General features: G+C 33.8%; 1 protein-coding gene across 2 annotated transcripts; it reads left to right on the top strand.

Moving 5' to 3' along the window:
- Positions 1–867: 867 nt before the first annotated feature.
- On the top strand, positions 868–22,863 carry LOC106052665 (tumor necrosis factor ligand superfamily member 6-like). Of its 2 annotated transcripts, XM_056041288.1 has the most exons (9): positions 869–1,012; positions 1,426–1,612; positions 11,310–11,403; positions 11,667–11,846; positions 12,110–12,137; positions 12,796–12,906; positions 14,340–14,539; positions 16,046–16,166; positions 19,839–22,863. In XM_056041288.1, the coding sequence occupies exons 2-9, from the start codon at positions 1,482–1,484 to the stop codon at positions 19,979–19,981; spliced, it is 1,008 nt and encodes a 335-aa protein (XP_055897263.1). In that variant the 5' UTR covers positions 869–1,012; positions 1,426–1,481; the 3' UTR covers positions 19,982–22,863. The 2 variants fall into 2 exon arrangements, with proteins under 2 accessions (XP_055897264.1, XP_055897263.1); XM_056041289.1 differs by lacking the exon at positions 16,046–16,166 and having other exon boundaries at positions 868–1,012.
- The last annotated feature ends 363 nt before the right edge of the window (positions 22,864–23,226 follow it).

Genomic DNA, 23,226 nt, shown 5'->3' with positions numbered 1-23,226 from the left:
TCGCCTTTGCCCCTCTCCTGTTAATAAAAACAGTTCCGCAGATTTAATATTTGAGCCACACGTGAGAGATCAAGAAATACACGAGAAACTGCTCTTTGCGAAACCTTTTACAATGATACTTAAGGCATATTCATTAATTAATTAATTAATATTTAATGTAAGAAAGACTAATTCATAGAAAAACAGATTTGTATATAAAACATTATATCCGTAGTTGTGTAGTTTTAAATTACTATTTCACTCTTCAACGCACTACAGTTTGAAATTTGTTTAAAAATAATGTTGATGAATTTGCAAAAATTTGCAAGTTGAGTAGGGGATCTACCGAAAACCAGAAAACACGGCAGGGGGTCTACGAGACAAAAAAGTTTGGGAACCACTGATTTACATTGAGAACTGACAGAACGAAAAAGCAACTCTTCGGATTGATAGTCTTTACCCGATCGTTCATTTTCGTAATTACAACAATATTCCCGAAATGACTTCGGTTATATATCCTTCCTTAACAAATTATTCATCCGAGCGAGGCTCGGTCACCTGATATTATCATTAACGAAAGTGACTAGGACGGAAACGTGAAAAAGAATTTTGAAAAATAAACAGAAGGGCAGATGAAAGAAATGACAAGATGAGGCAATAAGAAAGAATCGTATCTCTTCTCCCTGACCTGCATGTGTTAGATATAGTGATCGAAAGGATAAAACAAGAGAAATAAAGACATTACAGATCTCAGCAAAGTAGAAAATGTATATAGATTCCAGCAGATACGTCTAAGTGGAAATAAAATAATAAATGAAATTGTATGCAGCTATCTACCAGTTTATGTTGACAGTGACGCACTTTTCTAAAACCCTAGAAACTTTCGATGATTACACTCCACATTGATTAGCATCTTTATTGTAGGCTTAAAACATGATTTCGAAATTATTATTTTTTAATAGCGGGAATTCCCTATGAATACTAATAAGAATAAGAAGAAAGAGCCAAATGGCTCTCACGACAAAGTCAGCTGGTAAGTTGGATATATTTAATGTTAGATATTTTGAAACATATTATGCCTTTTTCATTATTCCATTATTTAGCACGATGCGATATATTATAGTATGCAGTAATAAACTGTGTAGGCCTTTGTTTAGGGTAAGAGAAAAACACATGCACGGGTTACAGCATAGATCTGTCTCGAGTGGTGGCTAACCAAGGGGATCTAGCTATAGAGCCACCCACCTCATTTTTTAAAAACTATCGCACACGCACACACACAGTAACAAACACTGTAAAATATAATAGCATACTAAAAATAGTTTTCTGGTAAATATTTACCTTAAGGGAATAGTAACTATTTTAAACTAGGCTTAGAATTTGTAAAATTCTTTTGTTAGTATAAATTTATGTGTACGGAATAAAATTGCATTTCCCTATTTTTAGTTTGAAGAGACGGCAAAGTTCATGAAAGAAAGACAGAGGAATTAATGTGAACTGAAATGTCAGGGAAGAGGTCAATCTTACAGGTGCACAATGACAGGCTGCTGGACGATTACGTCTCACTTACGTCATCAGTTGCTGCGTCTGACGTAGAGATACAGTCCACGTCTCCTACACGACTGTACCAGAAGTGAGTAGAAGCTTTAAGCCAAAGGTCTAAAATTTCAGTTATAATTAGAAAAAAAAAAAAGCCATTGAATATGAGAGCATATAATATTAATACTTTTTAAAACCTCGCTTAGATTACATTTATCTTTTAGCTCTGTTAATTTTGTTTTTAATTTTTCATATTTTAAAAGCGTCTTGAGACTCAGTTATGTTTGTTAAAAAAAATACAAAACAAGAGTTTGCAATGTTTGAAACCAATTTTACGATTTTTTTTTATTGCTGTTGTCTTTTTATATGACAATATCCCCACAAATACACAGTTGCAATCAGTGTGCAGTATTTTACTTTTTACACTGGTGCATAATGTTCCGGCACTGTGGAACTATCTTACTAGTTGTTACCCTTGTGGTTGCTGTCATAAAACTGAAATATTGTTATTTAACCCATAAATCGTCCTTCTCTGGCACAACCAAGATCAAGATTCGTAGAAAGAAAATAAAATTAACTGTAGTCCCCATTAGATATCCTCCCCCCCCCCCCCCAGGATGTATCAGGTCTGCAGTAGCACAATCCTCTGACATAATAAGAATCTCCTTAGCAGAATTAAGGGACTTGGTAATGTCCATGTGTCCGGGTGTCACAACCCTTCACCTGTCATTAATGACTTGTTCATTGCAAATCTAGTCATCTTTCAATGTCGCTTTACCACAAAGTTTATATCAACTCACTGAATCACTCACTATTGTTAATGTAACTACATGACTGATCCAAACTATACCATTACGTTTAATATATGCTTTTTTTTAAAGTATGTTTTACATTTTTCTTGTTTCCTAGTGTACATTTTATATACTGGTACTGTTTCCTTATATTTTGATTATTGTATTATTATAAATCATTTGTTTCTTCTCACTTTTCTTCTTTTGAACTAAAATGAATTGACATTTTCTTAGAGTATACATATTTAATTTAATGTTGACTTATGATAAGTTCCTTTAACCACGGGGTTTAGCCAACAAGAGGATTGAGATACTGACAACGATATTAAGGCTTGTCATCGAGTCAGAAGATCATTGAGGAATGTAGTATTTCCCATGGTTAAGCAGCCCCAGCTGTGACCTACATATTTAGCCACATCTATTGCAGGCATAACCATTGTTTGTTTACTATACGTTATAGGACATAACATTTTATTTTAATTTGTATCCTTAAAGTACTAAAAAGAAAATAGCTACGATAAAGCGTCTTTTTTATTTTGGTTAGAGAAAGAATCTAAATATAGAATCTAGACTTTATGTATCAAAAGTGCAAGAACGATCAGGTTTTGTTTTAACTCTCTAAAAGAAAAAAAAACAACTCCCGATGTTTCGTCTACCAAATAATAAAAATTAAAGCCAAATTCAATGTAGAACTGTATTATATAAGATAAGATAAGAAGATAAGACAACGCCTAGAATTATTGTGTTTTTTTTAAATTATTATTTATTATATTGTAGTTTTCTATAATTTAATTTGATACCTTTTTTAATAAAATTCACTTGCTATTTCAATCTAGACATTGTGGATACAAATAAAAAAAAAAAAAAACATTAAATTTAAATGTAAAATTAAGAATATCTGAACAATTAGGAATTTAAAATCAAAATCCGCTCTTGGTTTGTTTAAGAAATGAGATCTTATGGTAAATATTCAGTAAATAGGTCACGCTCACAGGTCATGGTCAAGGTCAAGATCTTTTTATATAAACTGAAAACAGCCACATAGACCTTCGAATGTTAGAGTACAGCAAGTCTACTTGGTAATTATAGGGAATTCCCTGTAGACATTTTGTTTTTTCAGATATTACTGTTGTAGGGTGTAATCTGTTTTCTATAGAGACTAATAGAGCCCTGCTCTCTGTGATTCTACATGCTTGAAATCTTACACCATTTCTAAATATAATCAAGACATTAAATAACATTAGCCTTGTGTAATTGTAACCTACAGCAGCTATCTCTTAATATCAGTTATAATCCATTTTTGCGGCCCACAGGACATTATTGTTTCACTTTGTTCAGCTTTTTATCTCGAGAACATATTCCGGATTTAGAAATCAGTGATTAGTTAAAAGTCAGGACTGTTACAGATTATTTACAGAAATTCCAAGCAATAAACTGACGATTTGACGTCCGTATAAAGATAGGCCCATTGTTACTACGGTGGATAGCAAGTCACGACCATATGAAAATATTTATTTTATTAAAAAAAAAGTAATATAATGTTTGCAAATTCAATTCCCGTGTTACGTACAAATAATAAAGTAAACTATTTTTATTTTTTTCTCTCTAAAAAACAATAAAAAATTACTATGTGGATTGAATCGATGGCATTCGTTATAATTTAGAAATACTGTCTAGAACATGAATTACTTTGATTTCCAAATTTCTACATTATATCAATAAATATAAAACATCTGCATAATCTATGGACTTAAGTATTTTTTCTTCATTTTATTTACTTCAACACTCATCTACTCCATTTTACGTTCACAACACCACTAGCGTTGTTAGGGATTTATGGGCCCCGGGGGGGGGGGGGGGCTTGACCTCTTTAAGGGCCCATTCATTTTGACATTCAACATCATGGCATGAAATAATGTCGTAATATTTAATGTAAATACACATTTCATTAGGGAGACCCCTCAAGATGGGGCCCGGGGGAATTTTCAAATTGGGATACCCCTCCCCCGCCCTAGTTACGCCACTGCACACCACACTGCGTAGTCGCGATTTTAACCAACTTCCAACTTCTGAATTCCTTAATCAACGAAGAAAGTGTTAGCTTCTAGATCTAGTTGGAAATGTAAACAAAAAAAAAAAAGAAAAGTTTGTAAATGTTGTAATTTTTTTAAGTAGCTCATTATTTATTACTGAACTGTAAAAAAAACAATGTCACGTGATATACATGCCACACCTTTACGTTTTCGCCTAGACACGCCACTGGGCTTCACCTTACTACTCCATTATGCACGCCTTCCATTCATTCAAGTAAGATACGATTATATAAGCATTTGAAAGAAAATGTTGTTTAATGGATTTAATCACCAGCTTCATCTACCTACCAAAACATGCTTTGAAATAATTCTGCTCTGTTACCTACGTTGTAGCCACATAAGACCATACTGAAATGTGTTTAATGTTACTGCTGGGTATAAACATAAATTTATTTGAAATTTCAGCTGGGTATAAAGAGAAATTTACTTCAAGGTACTGCTAGGTATAAACATTAATTTATTTGAAGGTACAGCTATTTATGAAGAGAAATTTATTTCAAGTTACTGTTATGTGAAAACAGATATCTAGTTGCTGGTAGATATAAGCTGATGTATCTCTCCATTATAATTGTAATCTTGTGAGAGGGTCTGTCCTGAGGACTCATCTCGACTCCATTTACTTGAACACACATTCATACGATAGGCTGAACACAACAATGTCTATGTCTATGCTTGGTCTAGCTGCTAATGTTCATTTGAGTACAGTAATGGGAGGTGTTCTTGAGTGGTAAAATCGCTTGGCTAGCTAAGGGGTGTTCGAATCCCGAATTGATTTTAATTGTGTTTGTTAACTACCTAAAGACAACACATACATTTCCTCCCATGAGCCCCCCCCCCCGGCCTTACACACACACACACACACACTCATGTCCACCAAAGTGTTTGGACCAATGTGCAAATACAAAAGTAATTCCAGACAAATAGTCTGAACACAAGCGTACATGTAAACACATCTGAGTTTGTGCCAACAACTGGCTATTGGCTACAAGAGAATACTTTTCATTCTTTCTTCCTACCGAAAGGAATTTTTAACAAACAAAAGAAAAAAAAATTACTTTAGAAAACGAAAACAAAGCTCATCTAAGGGAAAGAGTTGCCAATTACTGCCATCTCAATATGGCAAGGTTTAGCTTCCTTTCTGCTATATAAAACCAAGCAAATTAGTTACCACTAATTGATTAACTTTGTTGATTAAGTTTTGGATTGATTCTTGTATTGTCATCGACTATGAATAATTAAGTGAATTTCAACTTGATCCGAGAATGGGTAGTGGGAGAAAAGAATTGTCAAAACGTAATAAGGGGATTAAATCCATATATACATCCACATCTCCCATAAAGTAGCATTTATTCTCCTTATTTGAATGCCAAACAAAATATTTAATAACCAGTAATTAATTAACTAATTTGTTAATTTTTTTATTGATTCATGTCTTGTCAAGTAAAATGAATAATCGTGCTAAGTTTTAAGACAGACAGGCGGACGGACAGACAGAGTGAGTTGATACAAGCTTTGTAAAAAGTATTAAGGACAAGTTAAACTTTCTGACCTATTCAATCTCATCTATGGACTAAATATCAAATATCAATATATCTATTACAAAATATCTGGAACATTTAACTCTTTCTTTCCGTAATCATTTACCACATTCTGTGGAATCAAAGCTGGTATCGTCAGTTAGGAGAGAAAGAGTTAATACAGAAGACTTCGCTTTACTTCTCAAATATATTAACCACTTACTGCGAACTAATGGACGAAACTGGAAATGTCATCAATAAATGTTTTTAAGGAAAAAAAAACAAACCTTGACCCAACTTTATTCAACGCCTAGGTGAGACAGTGGAAATCTCCCATCGGTTCAAAATAGCCTGTGAATAGACTACATAGTCAAAAGAACTAATCTCCAGATAAAGTAAACACGTTGGTAATGCAACAAGGCATATCATGTCTAAATAGTATGCTTTGTGCCTATATCAGAAATGACTCGTAAATAATGCAATAGAAGTCCGGGGAAATCAATTCATCATTCAGATACAATATATGGCATTATTTAGTCGAGCAGCAACTATGTATCATCTCACAGCAATGGGATGCATGCCTGAATATTTACTATGGTCAGAACGATGTCACACAGACATCAGTCCCCCCCCCTCCAAGCCAGTGATGTGTCAAAGGAAGGGCAAGTGCAGATACAGTTTGGGAACAGCGACTCTGTCAATGAAAAGCACTTTGTACTACAAACTGCGTATGGTTCGCTGGCTCATGATTTTTTCCCTCAGAGTTAAGTCCCAATGTCTTTCTCATATTTGGGTAAAGCTGCAGAGCAGCAGGGGTTTGAATCCAGAGTTTTCCTTCTCCTCACGCTTACTGGTTTAGGTACCAATTACTCGCTATTGCCATTTCTCCTGTCTAGGATAAAGGTTCCGGCGGATCCAATATCTGAGCCAAACCTGAAGGGCATGAGTTGGACTGGTTTTCAGAGGCTATTTGAGACGCATTCCATCGAAAGCATTTTATAGGAATGCATTACCATAATACAATACAATCAATCAGCTTTACCTAAGAACTGCAGTCTTGGAGATTTTACAATTCTATTTTTAATTATATTATTTTAGAGTTTTTAGCGTTACATTTCACATACTTTACTATCATATTCGTTGTTTCATTTAGTGGTGGACTATAGGACGATGATGCCTAATCAATTAACTTTTTAAGCTTTATGGTCCATTGAATTGCCAAACATAGAATAGTTGTTTTTTACACATATAATGCGCATTGTGCCATCTTCATAGGACTAATTTGAGTTTATCTTAATGAAAGATCAGAGTTTTCTTTTGCTTGTTCAAACTTGTACAGGCTTTTCTGAAATGTTTAAAATCACTACAATGCATGTAAATATGTCATAGAGTTTAACAAATGTCAGCACTTTGAGGTCTTGACATTCTTCTAGCAACTTCGTGAATACTACATTTAAAGGATTAGGTTGATGTCCCTTCGTTGAATGTTCATTTCTCTTTACTCGCTGCTTACTTCCCTTTATCGATTACTTTATTTCTATTATTGGCTGCTTACTTCCCTTATTCGCTGCTTACTTCCCCTTATGGGCTGCTTACTTCCCATTATTGATTGCTTACTTCCCTATTCGCTGCTTACGTCACCTTACTCGCTGTTACTAGTGATGGGCAAAAGTTAACTAAAAAGTTGTTAACTTTTAGTTTAACTAAAAAAAATTAGTTAAGGCCAAAGTTTAATTAAAAAAAAAAGTTTAGTTAAAATCCTAGTTTACTTAATTTTTTTTAGTTACAAACTAAAAAGTTTAATTACAAATTTTACAAACTTTTTTAACATACATACCAATAAATATTTAGATCTATGTAATTTGGAGAATATATGCAGTGTATAATAGAGAGGAGAATAAACTAGAGGGTGCACAGGTCACCAGAAATCCTTTTGACCTTTACCCTATAATGGTCGCTATTCCCGGAAATTTAATGTATTTGAAATGCGAGAAAAATAAACGTGTTCATTATATTTCTAGCAAGTTTCGCTGCTTGATAAATCCTGATAATTCCTTGCTTCTATTGATCTACATATTGTTGCTTTTTTTTAGACACCAGTGTGCTCCTGTATAGCTGCAGGCAAAGAATTTTGCTTTACTATAGATCTAAAAGAAATGTCGACTCTTTTTATTTTAAAACTTTTTACTAGATCTAGAGTTACAGTCTAGTGACGTCTAGTCTATTAGTATTAGTCTATTACTACTATTAGATCTATAGTAATAATAATAATATATTTAATTATTTTAGTCTCTTAGTCTTAAGTAGAGTCTAACTCTTAGTAGTCTTAGATCTAGATGTAAATTTAAAATTATAAGTCAATAATATAGATTTAGATCTATTAATTGAAATATATACTATATTACATTACTTTATTAGACTAGATCTATTAGTTTAGAGTTTAGAGATTCTACTATTCTAGAATTAGAGTCTAGATTAGATTATTAGATCTAGATATATTATATCTAGATTAGGCCTACTTATTATACTAAGACCTAAGATGCATAGATGATAGATCTATAATGACTATACTACTATTAATACTAACTGTATCTAACTAACTAATAATAGTAATAATAGTCGTCACTATATACTAGATCTAATACTAAATTAACTAAATCTAGAGTTCTAGACTAGATCTACATCTACTTCTATTATAATTATACTTATATCTACGAACTAGATCTATTAGACTAGATCTAGTATTAACTACTATAGAGTATACAGACATAAATACCCATATCTAGTTATAATCATAATTATAATAATCTAAAATCTCTAGATCTAGAGTTACTAAGATATCTACTAGTTACTAGACTCTATCTAGATTTTAGATCTAGTAGTAGTAGTAGTAACTAGTATTTCTTAGATTATTTTTAGATTAAAATATTAATTATTTGATCTAGGTCTAGTAGCTAGATTTAATTCTAGATCCAGATTATGTTTCTGATCATTTCGTTTGTAGAAGATATTAGATCCAGAATATTCTAAAATCTAGAGTTAGTTAGAGAGTCAACATGCAGTTTTATCATTACTTCTAAAGGTAACTTATATTAGAACTTGGACAATTACTTCTAATTTCTTTCTATAATAGTATCATTCTAATTCTAGTGATTCTATTAAGAATCTTAATTTAAGATCTACACATCTATCCTATATAGACATTTAAATCTTTTTTCATGTGCACAAATAAATGTTTATTACATTTTGCTAAAGAGATTGGTTGTGCATTATATTTTTCATGTTTGGCTGTTTCGTCCTTAAAAAAGGTCAAAATAGTTAGTAAAAGTTTAACTAAAGTTTCTTAGTTTAGTTTAACTAATATTTTCAATTTGTGATTAACTAAAAGTTTAATTACTTTTTTTTAGTTCAAACTTAGTTTTAGTTTAACTAAAAAAATTTAGTTTAGTTCCCATCACTACTGATTACTAACCCTTATTGGATATTTACATCCTCTGTATTAGTTGCTTTTTTCCCCTTATGGACCACAGTCTAAAACAAGTTCTCGCAATTTGGTTTCAATGGGTCACATGAAACCTGTACAAAGGACTCAATGAGATAAACACATTTTTACAAAGTTTGAATCAACTCTCGTCTGTTAAAATTTTCGTATCAAGTTAAAACGTTGCACAATTATTCATTGTCCCTAACAAAACATGAATCAATCAAAAAATTAACCGACGAATTTATTAATTAGTGTTTATTAATTTGATTAAGGGAAATAATTATTGCTGTATTGATAGATATGGCAATAAATGTACAGCTCTATCCTTAAAATAAGTGTTTTCACTTTTGTTTGTTTGTGTTTTCAATTTGACATTTTGTATTTATCAATATTTTTGACGTGGACTTTCTAATACCCATACGCAGGGCCGGTCCTACAGATTGCGGGGCCCTATGCGAAAAGGATTGCGCGGGGCACAGTCTTGGTAGGCATAAGGATAATAAGTGAAAATTAAGCTTTTGTAATAGAAGATATATTCGTCTTTGCTTCTTATTCATACTTTACAAAGTACAAAATCACTGTCTGATAAACTGTACGAGTCATCTACAGTAGATAGTAGTTTTTCAACAAAAAGACTATAAACATTCAGATCTGCCTTTTAAATTTACTATCAGCTAGCAAATATCGCTTTTGTTTGTGTATTTTTTTGAGGTCGAGATAGATTTAGATCTATATGCCATTGACTGTTAAAGTAAATTAAGTATTTGAACATCTTGTTTTGGTTAAAATTCGATTTATTATTACATTTTTATTAAATGAACGCTGACAATGCCGTTTTTTTATCGCTAGGATTAGCGTTTTCAACACTGATTGACGTCCAAAAATGACAAATTAGTTTTTAAGTGTCACAAGACGCTAGCAGTGTGCTGGCGCCTGCTTCAACTGGTCGTTGTCTAGGGCGATTCTGGAGGCCCGTCTGTTGACGCTGGAACCGTGTATTGGTCTTTTGTGGCTTTAGCCCTGTCGCGATTTAGGTGTATGTGTATATAACTGACATATAACGCTCAACACCAGAACAATAGTTACAACATGTAGCGTATCACTTTATTGATATAGAATATATCTTCCAAAAACGTTTCAAATACAGGTACATCAATAAAACTGGCGACTAAACTAAGATCTCTAAATGACTGTGAACGTTAGATTTCAATATACTATTCTCGTACAATATTAGGAAAACAAGAAGAAGAGGGAAATGCGACCGTCCGCTCTACAAAACCCACGCCAACTGCCCCTTTGTCCCCAAAGTCCCCAGGTCAACCTGCCTCGTTGTAGACCAGTATAAAAAAGTACTTATTTCCCTTCCCAATACTAAAATAAATCTAATTCAATTAATTGAAATATATGCTACTAAAAACATAAATAATTGTATTAGATTTGAAATAGAAATAACAGTAAAAAATAAAAATAAAATTTTCCACAATTACTAAGGCCATGATGGCGGGTAAGGGGTCAGTTAGGTCAGCATTCCTTAGCCAGGCCCGTAGTGGACTACTGTTGTTCTGCTACACACACACAAACGGGTGTGGGCTCAGAGAAGATTGCATGAGTTTTCAGAAGATTTTGATAATTTCAGATTTTCTTGACTTTTTCGTATGATTTGCAATTTCAGGAGAATCGCAGGACCCCTTTCATAATAAGTTAAAATGGTTTAATTTGATAATCTACACCTACAATTCGCGCGAGGCCTAGGAAAGTGTGGGGCCCAATGCGGCCGCATAGGTCTCAGTGGCCTAAGTGCGGCCCTGCCCATACGTCAACTCAGCAAACTAATGATTTAAAAAATAACAGCAATTAACAATAATATCTACAGCTGTTTTAACCAAGAAAACATTCAATTTCACAGACTTGTCCTTGTACTGGCTGTTGTTTCAATTCTATTGTGCGGCATGGTTCTTGCTCTGGCCTCACACACCTTCTTCAACAGATCTGAAAGTCAGGTGAATAGAAGATTTACTTGCAATGATTCAGTGTGTTAAAAACATTGTTCGTTTTGTTTAGAAAAAGTTGGTACGGTAGAAGTATCAGAAACAAAATTCAAAGCACACATTCGTTAAGTGTGAGAATTTATTTTGGTTATAAATATTTAATATTTCATGAAACCGTTAGATAAAACAAATTTTAATGTCTGTAATACAATTTTGAAAGCAGCCATTGGTACCTAAATGACACATTTTACACTGCTATCCTCTATCTAATTCAGGACTCACTCCCATCAACAAGTACACCAATAGCCTGTGTTGTATGCAAACATCTGATCAAAAATCTGTACGATTTATCAGCAGCAGATGATTTATTGGATTCTTTAAACCATCAGTACATTGACGGCGTAGAGAAATGTTGTGCTTACACTAGTCAACAGATGTCGTCTTTGTTAGAGCTGGTAAAAGTTTGTTTCTTTGAACTATTGGATCAACAAATACATTAGCAATAGTTTGCACATTGTTGAAATACAAGAATAATTTTGATAATGTATATACCTATAGATACCTATAGATCGATCGATCGATCGATCAATAGATAGATAGATAGATAGATAGATAGATAGATAGATAGATAGATAGATAGATAGATAGATAGATAGATAGATAGATAGATAGATAGATTGATAGAGTGATTGGATTGCTTTTTTTTTCTTTTCACCAGACCATGCGCAGACAAGATATTAACCAAGGTAAGCAATTAAACAAATTAGTTAATGATTCAATTATTATTTCTTATTTCACACAAGCACACACAAAAGAAGACACTTTGACATATTTACTTCTAAAGGACTCACCTATATAATATTTGAACTTTAGTACATTCGGTTTCTTGAACATTTCCAATAGTTACCATGGTGATTATGAGGGCGTAAATTAATGCCAGTCAGCAAGCCTTACAAACTAGTATTCTAATTAAAAGGTGTTTAAGTTAAGTTGTGTGGTATGAAATAAAACGGACGGCACACAGCTTTCTGTTGCTGAGTTCTTTTGATTCTATGTGGAGCATAGGGCCGCAACAGTACTTCGCCATCGGACTCTTGTCTGGCTATTCCTCTCTCATTTATCCAATAATTGTAGACTGACTGCCAAAAGTTCAACTATGGCCACAAGTTTGTATTATCTGAGAATATTGAAACTATTCTTGACACTATTCACGTACATTTTATGCACATCAAATTTGTCAATTATTAAGTAATTCATTCTGTCATTTCTGTTGTATATATTGATAGCATAAGTAATGCTTTTATTATCCTAATTCTCTAAACAATATGCATTCTGGTTGTGTAAACGTTTTCATAAATGAATTTTTCTAGTTTCAATTTAATTTTTGTTTAAAATATTTTCCAGTTCCACTGCCATCCTTCAACTCCTCAGACTTCACGTTCAACCCAGTCTCTGCACACAAACGAATGTTTCCACCACCAAATCCAAATCCAGAAGTGGAATACAGCAAAAGGGGTACGATACAGAAGTACATCTTTGTGTAAATAATATCTTGACGTTATAAAATATTTTCTAATTATGTACATTATTCCCTATTTAAAAGCATGCGAACTATATATAGCCAGGATTTTTTTTCCGAGAGGGGGGATTTTGTTACCTCCCCCCACCGCCATACACATATATATATATATATATATATATATATATATATATATATATATATATATATATATATATATATATATATATATATATATATATATGTATGTATGTATGTATGTATGTATGTATATGTGTGTTTGTGTGTGTGTGTGTGTGCATAATTAATTTTTTTCTTTACATTCTAAAACTTCATTCTTTCGGAAGATGTTTATGTATTGTACCCTAGAATAGGTTCTTCATGGAGTTAGTGGAAACATTGTAGATACCCCGACCTGAGAGCTCCTCCGGCGGGGTTTTTGCCGGAGCCCCGCCGCTAAGCCATATTTTCGGCATTTAAAGCCCAAAAAAATGCATAATCTGAGGGATCTATAGTGCATTATGCTGCTATTTAAAAATTTTAGTTAAAAAACCTAATCTGCTATTCTTACTTACTTAGGACTTAGATCCTCCCGCACCGATCGGCGCATTGGGCGGCAAGCTGCCTCCACAAAAATCTGTCACTGGTACTGTCTGAAGCCACTTTCTTCCTGTTGTCCACTGCTCTGAAGGACCTCCATGAAAGTGTGACGCCAAATTGAACTAGGATATCCCTGTTTGCGCTTTCCTCGTAATGGCCTTGTTAGCTTGTAGTTACAGACTGAACCGTTGTAAGCGAATCAGTATCCAACCATATATACACCATTCCAGAATAAAACTTGCACACACGTTTTATACATAACTGAATTGAACTTTTATTCAGATGTTTCAATTCCAATGTAGATGTAGGTACAAACACAATGGCATGAATAACTGAATAAGATATGGAACAATGTAAACAAACTACAACTCGCTTCAAGAAGACAATAAACATTCATCCTTCTGTCTCGCAGTCTCCGACTTTAAACGAGACCAATCGTTTTAGAAGTTCTGAACACTGACCAGCAACGTCACTACCAGTGACGTGGCAACGAACTATTGGTCTAAACTGCCCACAGGTGGTGACGTCGCAGGCCAGTGTTCAGAACTTCTCAAACGATTGGTCTCGCTTCAAACGCTTTGTTCGTCATAAAGTCAACTCTTTGAATTCATTGTAATGGTTTTATCCCAAAGTCTCAGTAGATATTCAATGACATTCACACACAGACTCCATGTGTATTAATGTCATTTGTATGTGATAATTTAGGGATAAAAAAGTCCCAAAAGTTCTTACATGGTGACTCTATGTGTAATATCGAAACATAACAATCATTTAATAAAGTCACTTATATATTGTAATACTCTTCATGTTAAAAAATTGTTCTTGACAGTGCCGATATTTCCAAATCACACCGTCTATGTTCTGTTTCAACACGATAACATAAGTCCAGATCCTTTAGTGGAACATGTCCGAGGTGTAGACGTCTTGAAAGATGGTCTTAGGATTGTGTATTCTGGTTTATACTTTGTGTATAGCAGCATCCACTTCAGACCTGAATCAGCGCATACTTGTCAAGATTTCAAGTATCAGGTATTGTTCAAAACCTGTTTTAAAATATAAATAATAGAATACAAGACAAACTATAATAAAAACAAGAAAAACACAATACAGATATTAAAAAAGTTTCTATGAAGTGTCAGTTGTGCCAGTTAATTTGGATCAGTCATGCAATTCAATTTATAATAGATCTCTGAGATTAGAATTATTTTTACTACTTGTTTTTCTTTAGCGCAATCTCATGCTCTTAGCTTTCTCAATAAGCTAAAATCTTATCTCTTGTCTAAACCAGTGGATAGAGAAGAAAAATGCGGTATCTGGATGGTCGCTTTTTAAATGCATTAGAAGAAAAAGGTTAACGTCTTGAATTTAAACAGGGGGACTTATCTTCTCAAACCAACCAGTTAACTACTGCGCCAGGAAAGTGCTTATAAATATAAGAGGTTTCATATTTTTTTATTCTTAGTCTTAAAAGTGTCTCTCCACAAAGTATATAGGGGACTAATTCAACTTATATCATCTTATCAGTCAAGTACAATTTCTAGCCCTGGCTATAATACAAAAAACAGAAATGGAAAAGTGGTTTGAGTGCTGGGACAAGTCCCAAAAAGCCCGTGGAGTCTGGGAGCGAATGAGGCGTCCTGACCGCACTTCCCCGTGGTGGAGGCTGTCCAGGCCTGAGCAAGCTATTATAGCACAGTGCAGGACAGGCCACTGTCCTGTTGGCTCATTTTTCTCGCGGCTATGGCCAAATTTCGATTCACGGTGCCCACGCTGCGGGGAAGAAGAGGAAACCGTGCCTCATATTCTGTTTCACTGCCCCAGACTTGCTGATCTCCGTCTCGACAGGTCTGGGAAACCAAAAATTCTCGACCTGTATGGCGACATTCATGCACTACGCAAGACAGCAGGGTTTCTGTCCAGTGCTTTTGCAAGAGAGGATTTGAGCCTCTCAAGCCCTCACTCTAATGGAGTTTGATGATGATGATGATGATGATCCCTTGTTCGAGATACCAAACAAAAAAATGCACTACCGTTATTTAAAAACTAATTGTTTTTTTTTTAATAGATTTTTTGTCAAGAAAAAGAAATGATTGTGCAAATTAAATACTTGATCCGAGATTGAGTGTGGGAGAAATAACGTGTATCAGACAGACAGACATACAAAGTGAGTTGATATATGCTTTGTAATAATAAAATTGCTAAATTAATGAAAAGTATTCTTTTGGTATGTTATTTGGAATGTTTAACATAAGCTAGAAATACTATTGTCATCCTACAACTATTTAAAAAAAAACTTTTCTTTTCAAATTTGGTAATAGTAAGGCGAAAACTCTGTTATCTATCTATCTATCTATATATTTTAAAATGTTATTTTGGTTTACTCGAAACGATTACATTTACAAAAGTCTTAGCAAGGGTTGGTGTCACCCTGTGCGGTGAGCTATCATCCAAAGTCATCAATCACTTCTGTACAAAAATAAAAGTTCCCTATAAAAGTTTATTTATATATATATATTCCCTATATAAACTCTGTAGACATGGACTCATGTGGTTGAAAGAATGTCTCCCAACAGCATAGCCCAATCAGGTTGTCTTTTAAAAACTTCCCATACCTGCTGTGATCACTGCAGCATGGATGAACAAACAAGCTACACTGGTATGTTACTGCATTTTTTTCTTCTCAGCTTACATTTTTTGTATTAACAAATTATGGGCAAACCTGGAACCTGGACACGGTTCTCGTAATGGCTGTAACGATTTTCCTAGAAAGTTGATATTTTATGCATATTTTGAGAAAAGAATTACTTCTTAATTGGCCACACAGTGATAAAATCTGGCATCACTATATATTTTTTTAAATACAATAATTTTTAAATTAAATTTTGTCTTGAGTTATAGACTCTAGACATTCTGTAGATTGAACATACATACGTCAGCGGGTATTCCCGCATGTATTTATGAATGGTTCCTCAAGGTTGTCATTGCTGGAAGTGGTAATGGATGTAAGCACTCCACTACCTATAAAATGCTTCCTAATGGCATGCTTCTCAATTAGCCTCTGACAACCAGTCCAACTCCTGGCCTTCATGTGTGGCTCAGATATTGAGTCCGGCGGAACTGTTCTCACTAACAGGAGAAGGGGCAAAGGCGAGTAACTGGCGCCTTAACCAGTAAGCTTCGGGCAAGAGGGGCTCGTTAGCCATGGCTGGCTACATACCTAGGAGAAGGAAAAATCTGAATTCAAACCTCTGTTGCCTTGCAGCTATACCCAATCATGGGAAAGGCTTCGGGAGTCAACCCTGAGGAAAAATCAGGAGCTGGCGACCCTAAGGCAGTTTGCAGCACCCAGTGCTACACTCTGGCAGAACCTGCGACGCCGCTGACCCCAAACTGTATCGGCACTGCCGTTCCTTTTGATACATCAGCTGCGTGGAGTGGGGGAAACTGATGTATGGGCGACATCGTTCCGACCACAACTTGTGCCCAGGCATTCATCTCATTTCCATGAGATGATCCATGGTCGCTTCGCGATTGACGTAGGCCCTAGATTTATGATTGTAATAGATAGACGTGCACGTTGCACACCGTCTGCTGAGTCTCGTTCTATAGACCTATCAGTCACATTTTAGAGTCATTTTATATTTTATATATTTAAATACTAGACACATGTTACCCGCGACCCGCATTACTGTCGATATAGTCACAATAAAACGAAATAATAATGTAATAAGTAAAGCGAATGTGTCAAAGTAAAAATAGTGTGAATGAAGCTATCAAATAAAAATAGCTAATAGGCTTAAATCAATTTTTTTCAAATTAAAACATTTGCTTGTAGGCCTACATATATTTGATTAAAATTTGAGATGAATAGACTTAATTTTGTATGTTCATGTGTTAAAGTATAAAGTAGATCTTGAAGTAGACATAGATCTAAATCTACACTAATCTAGAGTTAAAAATAGGCTTTTATAGAGTTCATTCTGTGTTGCGCATGCGTGACCTTTTTTCATGAATGAATATAGGCCTATCTCAACACGGCTACGCAACTTTAGCGAAAAGCGAACGAATGTATTAAAAATGCTTTAGAAAAACAAATTTGAATGTTAAATTGATTAAAATATCAAATGAATGGACAATAATTAGTATGTATTATGTGTTAAAGCACAAAACTATCTTTGCGAAAAGAAGTTTTATCATCTAAGTGTTCAATTAGAGTTTTAGACCTAGACCTAGGTATAGACTAAGTAGAGAAATGTGTTAATGTGTAACCAATTGGTAATGTCTAATGAAAGAATATTCGCCAGGAAATCTGTAGTCACAGATATCAGGAACTAATTTATGTAAAAAATGCTTTTGAAACACAAAATTGAAGGTTAATTTTATTATATAATGAAATCAATGGATCTTCTTTTGTATTTTCATGTGTCAAAGTAAAAAACTATGTGCGCAAAGTGTATTTCTTAAAATTAGATCAAGGTCTAAATCCTTTCGATCTTTTCTCATGTCAATATTGTTAAACATGGCCTAGATCCATAAAATACTATAGCTGTAATAGAGTCAGACAACTTTATTTTCTTTGAGGGTCTTAAGTTTGTTTTAGGTCTACAATACATACACTACGGTCTAAGTTAGTACCCAAGGAACATTCCTGCCTAGTCTTATCAAGATTGGTCAAGCGGTTTTGATGTCTATAAGTAACATACATACATACATACATACACCTCACATTCTACTTTATAATATAGATCTGCTTAACCAGGATTTCTTTTCGGAAGGGGAGGGAAGAATGGATGTCAACATTGTTAACCATGGCCTAGATCCATAAAATACTATAGCTGTAATAGAGTCAGACAACTTTATTTTCTTTGAGGGTCTTAAGTTTGTTTTAGGTCTACAATACATACACTACGGTCTAAGTTAGTACCCAAGGAACATTCCTGCCTAGTCTTATCAAGATTGGTCAAGCGGTTTTGATGTCTATAAGTAACATACATACATACATACATACACCTCACATTCTACTTTATAATATAGATCTGCTTAACCAGGATTTCTTTTCGGAAGGGGAGGGAATAATGGATGCGGGGTAAAAGATGTCCATTTTTTTTGTTCTTTAGATCTGTCATTCATAAATTGTTAAGAGCAAAAGAATCGCTCTAAAAATACAAAGCAGGTCAACTATGTCAAGGAGGATGTGTGTTTAAACATTTTTGCTTTTTCCGGCGAGTGAATCTTATCAGTGATATTTGATCGTCCAAACAGGTTTGACCTCAACATAAGAACAGGTGAAAAGGTGGGGAGGGGGGGTAATAAACAAATAATTCTGAATGTCTATGTAGTCTATATATTGTATTTGTTCAGTACTACACATTTATGTACAACTTGTCCTACTCCACCTTTCTCTATCTGACGTACAATTGTCCTATTCAACCACTCTCTATTTGACGTACAACTTGTCCTATTCAACCACTCTCTATTTGACGTACAACTTGTCCTATTCAACCACTCTCTATTTGACGTACAACTTGTCCTATTCAACCACTCTCTATTTGACGTACAACTTGTCCTACTCAAACACTCTCTATTTGACGTACAACTTGTCCTACTCAACCAGACTCTATTTGACGTACATTTTGTTCTATCAACCACTCTCTATTTCACGTACAACTTGTCCTACTCAACCACTCTCTATCTGACGTACATTTTGTTCTATCAACCACTCTCTATTTGACGTACAACTTGTTCTATCAACCACTCTCTATTTGACGTACACCTTGTCCTACTCAACCACTCTCTTTTTGACGTACATTTTGTTCTGTCAACCACTCTCTATTTGACGTACATTTTGTTCTGTCAACCACTCTCTATCTGACGTACGACATGTCCTACTCAACCACTCTCTATTTGACGTACGACATGTCCTACTCAACCACTCTCTATTTGACGTACAACTTGTCCTACTCAACCACTCTCTATTTGACGTACGACATGTCCTACTCAACCACTCTCTATTTGACGTACAGCTTGTCCTACTCAACCACTCTCTATTTGACGTACAACTTGTCCTACTCAACAACTCTCTATTTGACGTACAACTTGTCCTACTCAACCACTCTCTATTTGACGTACAACTTGTCCCTACTCAACCACTCTCTATTTGACGTACAACTTGTCCCTACTCAACCACTCTCTATTTGACGTACAACTTGTCCTACTCAACAACTCTCTATTTGACGTACAACTTGTCCTACTCAACCACTCTCTATTTGACGTACAACTTGTCCCTACTCAACCACTCTCTATTTGAAGGAAATATTTTTTATTGCAGGCGGTGTGTTCTACCTAGAATCAGGTGACGTTTTGCGCGTGGCCATCAGTGGCTATGGTCTTGTCTATTTTCGCCAGCACTCGAGTTTTGCTGGACTCATGATGCTGGGCACAAGGACTTCCGAGAAACAATTGGAGGAATAAACTTTGTGTAGACATTACGTAAGAGGATAAAGTTGTAATGAAATGTTATTGATGCCCACAAAGACTTAATGATATTATGACTAACATATTTTGTTCCTTTAATGAGATTTTCTATTCAAAGAGAGCTTTTATTGTTATAAAACCAATGAAATATGCCATTTGATATGTACATGTTGATGTTGTTTGATCAGAAAAATAGATATATCTATACTGTCTATTATTAATCTTTATTTTATTTTTATTTTTTTGGTGAACTTTTTGCACTCTCCAAATAAATACATTGTTTTTAGGATGTATTGAAGGTATATAGTGTGTATGATGTTTTATTTAGGATTTATTCGAATGATGTGTTACATATCTATTGTGTGTATCATGTATTTAAAAAAAAATGTTGTTCAAAGTATTGTTTAGCCAATGTATTGTAAAACAAAATGCTAGTAGTAAATATTATACAAATATCTCTACTTACTGTACACCAACAACAGTTTTAATGATTCCATTGAAAAACAAGAAAAACATTAAAAATACTTTACAAAATTAATAAAGCTTATATTAAGCGTAGTTAAATCAATAGGGTTTGTTGCTGAACATAAAAATTATATATGTATCAGAGGCGAATAGCCCAATTTTCAGTAAAAGAAATTACAAAAGTCATTTCTCTATAGAAGAAGTTACGAAGGCTATATAAAATACAACCACAGACCTATATATACTACAATAAATATAGGTTTTGATTTCTAGTTACGATTTATTTAGGTAGGTGCTGTTTTACTATTACATACCAAGTATTAGTGTTTAGAAAAACCCAGGTTTGTTTCTTGTGCAACGCTATTAGCTAACACCGCATATCATCTCTCCATTAGTATATTTAGATCTATAATCTAATTCTAGTCTAGATCTATATATAAAAATCGAATAGATCTAGTAATAGTATAGATTCTATCTTGAGACTAGATTGCCGAGTCTAGCCTATGCTATGCCTATAGTCAGTTTTTATTAGAAAAACGTCTAGATATTAATGAAGACTAAAGTTTTTTAATTATTAGATTATTAGATATAGACATAGGACATAGATTTAATAATACTGTAATACGTGTAGGCCTACTATACTCTATACTTAATCTACTAGACTAGAGATCTATCTATAGATCTATCTATAATCTAGTCAATCTAGATCTATACAATATTCATTATAATACTTCTAGTTATAATGACTTATTTAATAAGTTAGTACTTAGACTTAGATCTATTATTGTTTATTAATAGATTTACTTTTCAATGCCTAGACCTAATAATAAAATTGCGAATGATGTCTATAATGACTGATTATTATTTTTTTTTTATAGTAGTAGGCCTACTAGATCTAGGTCTAGACTCTACTTAAATCTAGTCTAAAATAATGACTGTCTAAGACTCTAGATGATTGAGAAGTTCACATATAGGTGTTGTTAATAATACGGCATGTCGGCTGAAAGTATATAAAGTGCTTTTTTTTTTTTGTAAAAATAAAAAATAGGTGCCGGTACTCAGTGAGAGATTGCCTAACTTTCAACTAATAATAAATTAACAATTAACGTTGAATTACAAGAAAAGTAATCATTTTTTCCCGACATTGAAAAAAGGTGCCGGTACCCCGTACCGTCACAAAAATATATGTATATCTCAATCTTCTTTCATTTAATTTTTTTTTTGCGGGGTTATTGCTACTTAATACATTGATACCGGATCGATTTAAATAGGGCCTAAGTATACAAGCAGGATTTTGAGCATTGGATAAATTTATTTTTTAAATACAAAGTTTTATGGAAGAGTTGTTTGAAGTTTGTAACTTCTTAAATTCAGGCTAAAAAAAAATCGAAGCCTACATTTTTACACTCATTTCCAAACATTTAGAAGAGATGGACTGACTCATAGTGTAGCTTGTGTACATCTGCAAAAACACAAACTCTCTTTGTAATCTTATCAGTTAGACTTTCAAAACTGTTAAAAAACTTTGTGATTATTTTTACTGTATAATTCTATTATTATTCCTTTTTAGAATTAGGATATAAACAAAAATTTGCATTATGACTTTGTCTAACAGAAAAAAAAATGAAACTTACGTCTATTTATACAGTTATTTATAGTTACCTAGTACCTAGTAATATAAAATATATTGAACTAACACGTAGGCCTACATTCATCATAATGCAGCCATGTGATTTTTCGCTTATGAACATAGCATTATTTAGGACCAATATTTTACAAAGGCTGCTTGGAAAAATCAGGTATACCCATTAGGAGAAAAACGACCCCTTTACACAAGAAAAATTTAAGAAACTAGAACAGACACAAAATAGACAGTGACATTCATAACAAAATAAAATTCAAAATTGGTTGGAGTAACACCTTTTTAAGTAATCATTTAAAGTTTAAAATCACTACAATTTTTTTCAACAATTATTTTGTGTATGAAATTGTGTATCGGAAAATGCCGGGTACTTGAAATAAGCTAGTCCTAAAAAAAACACCACAGATCTTGGGTAAAATACTCATCAAATAAAGTACTGTAAATGTGTAGTTTCACGCGCTAGTTTCAGGTCTTTTCTTTTTATAGCCTCTATCGGGTTATATCCCAAGTACCCGTTTTTTTGTGCAGAATTTTTTTCTCTGCCAGGCACAGTTAAAATTATAGCATAATAATGTCAGTTTAATTTAAAAAGAGAACTGAAAAATACAAAGATATATAAGGAAAAAAGCCACTTCCGGCCCAATACTTTTTAATCAAAGAAACGAAACGGACTAGTCCAACAAACCCTATTCGTTTTTAATCAATATTGTAATTAAATTTCAAATTGCTCTTTGTTAACAATAATAAATCTGTGCGATTACAAATATTTTTATTAATTGTTTTTGTTTAGTGCGATTTCATGCTTTTAGCTCTCTCAATTCGCTATGATCCTATCACTTATCTGGATCAGTTGGAACGTGGTGGGGGAGAAAGAAGAGGGTGATCGATTTTTAGATGCATTTATAAAAAAAAGCTGAACAACCTGAATTCAAACTCGCGGGCTAAATTCCCCTAAGTCTCCATTGCCAATACACTAACCACTATGTCAGGGAAGCGCTTAAGGAAATAGACGTTTTTTTAATCATCTATTGTAAGTTTCCATCTATAAAGCAAAGTATATAGGGGGTTAATTCACCGTATACCTCCTTATCAGTCAAGTACAATTTCCTTTCCTTGTTCAAGATGCCAAAGAAAA

Source organism: Biomphalaria glabrata, chromosome 9 (genome assembly GCF_947242115.1).
Source record: "Biomphalaria glabrata chromosome 9, xgBioGlab47.1, whole genome shotgun sequence".
NCBI lineage: Eukaryota > Metazoa > Mollusca > Gastropoda > Planorbidae > Biomphalaria > Biomphalaria glabrata.
Note: the sequence above shows the minus strand (reverse complement) of the source record. Positions and strands in the feature narration are given on the sequence as shown.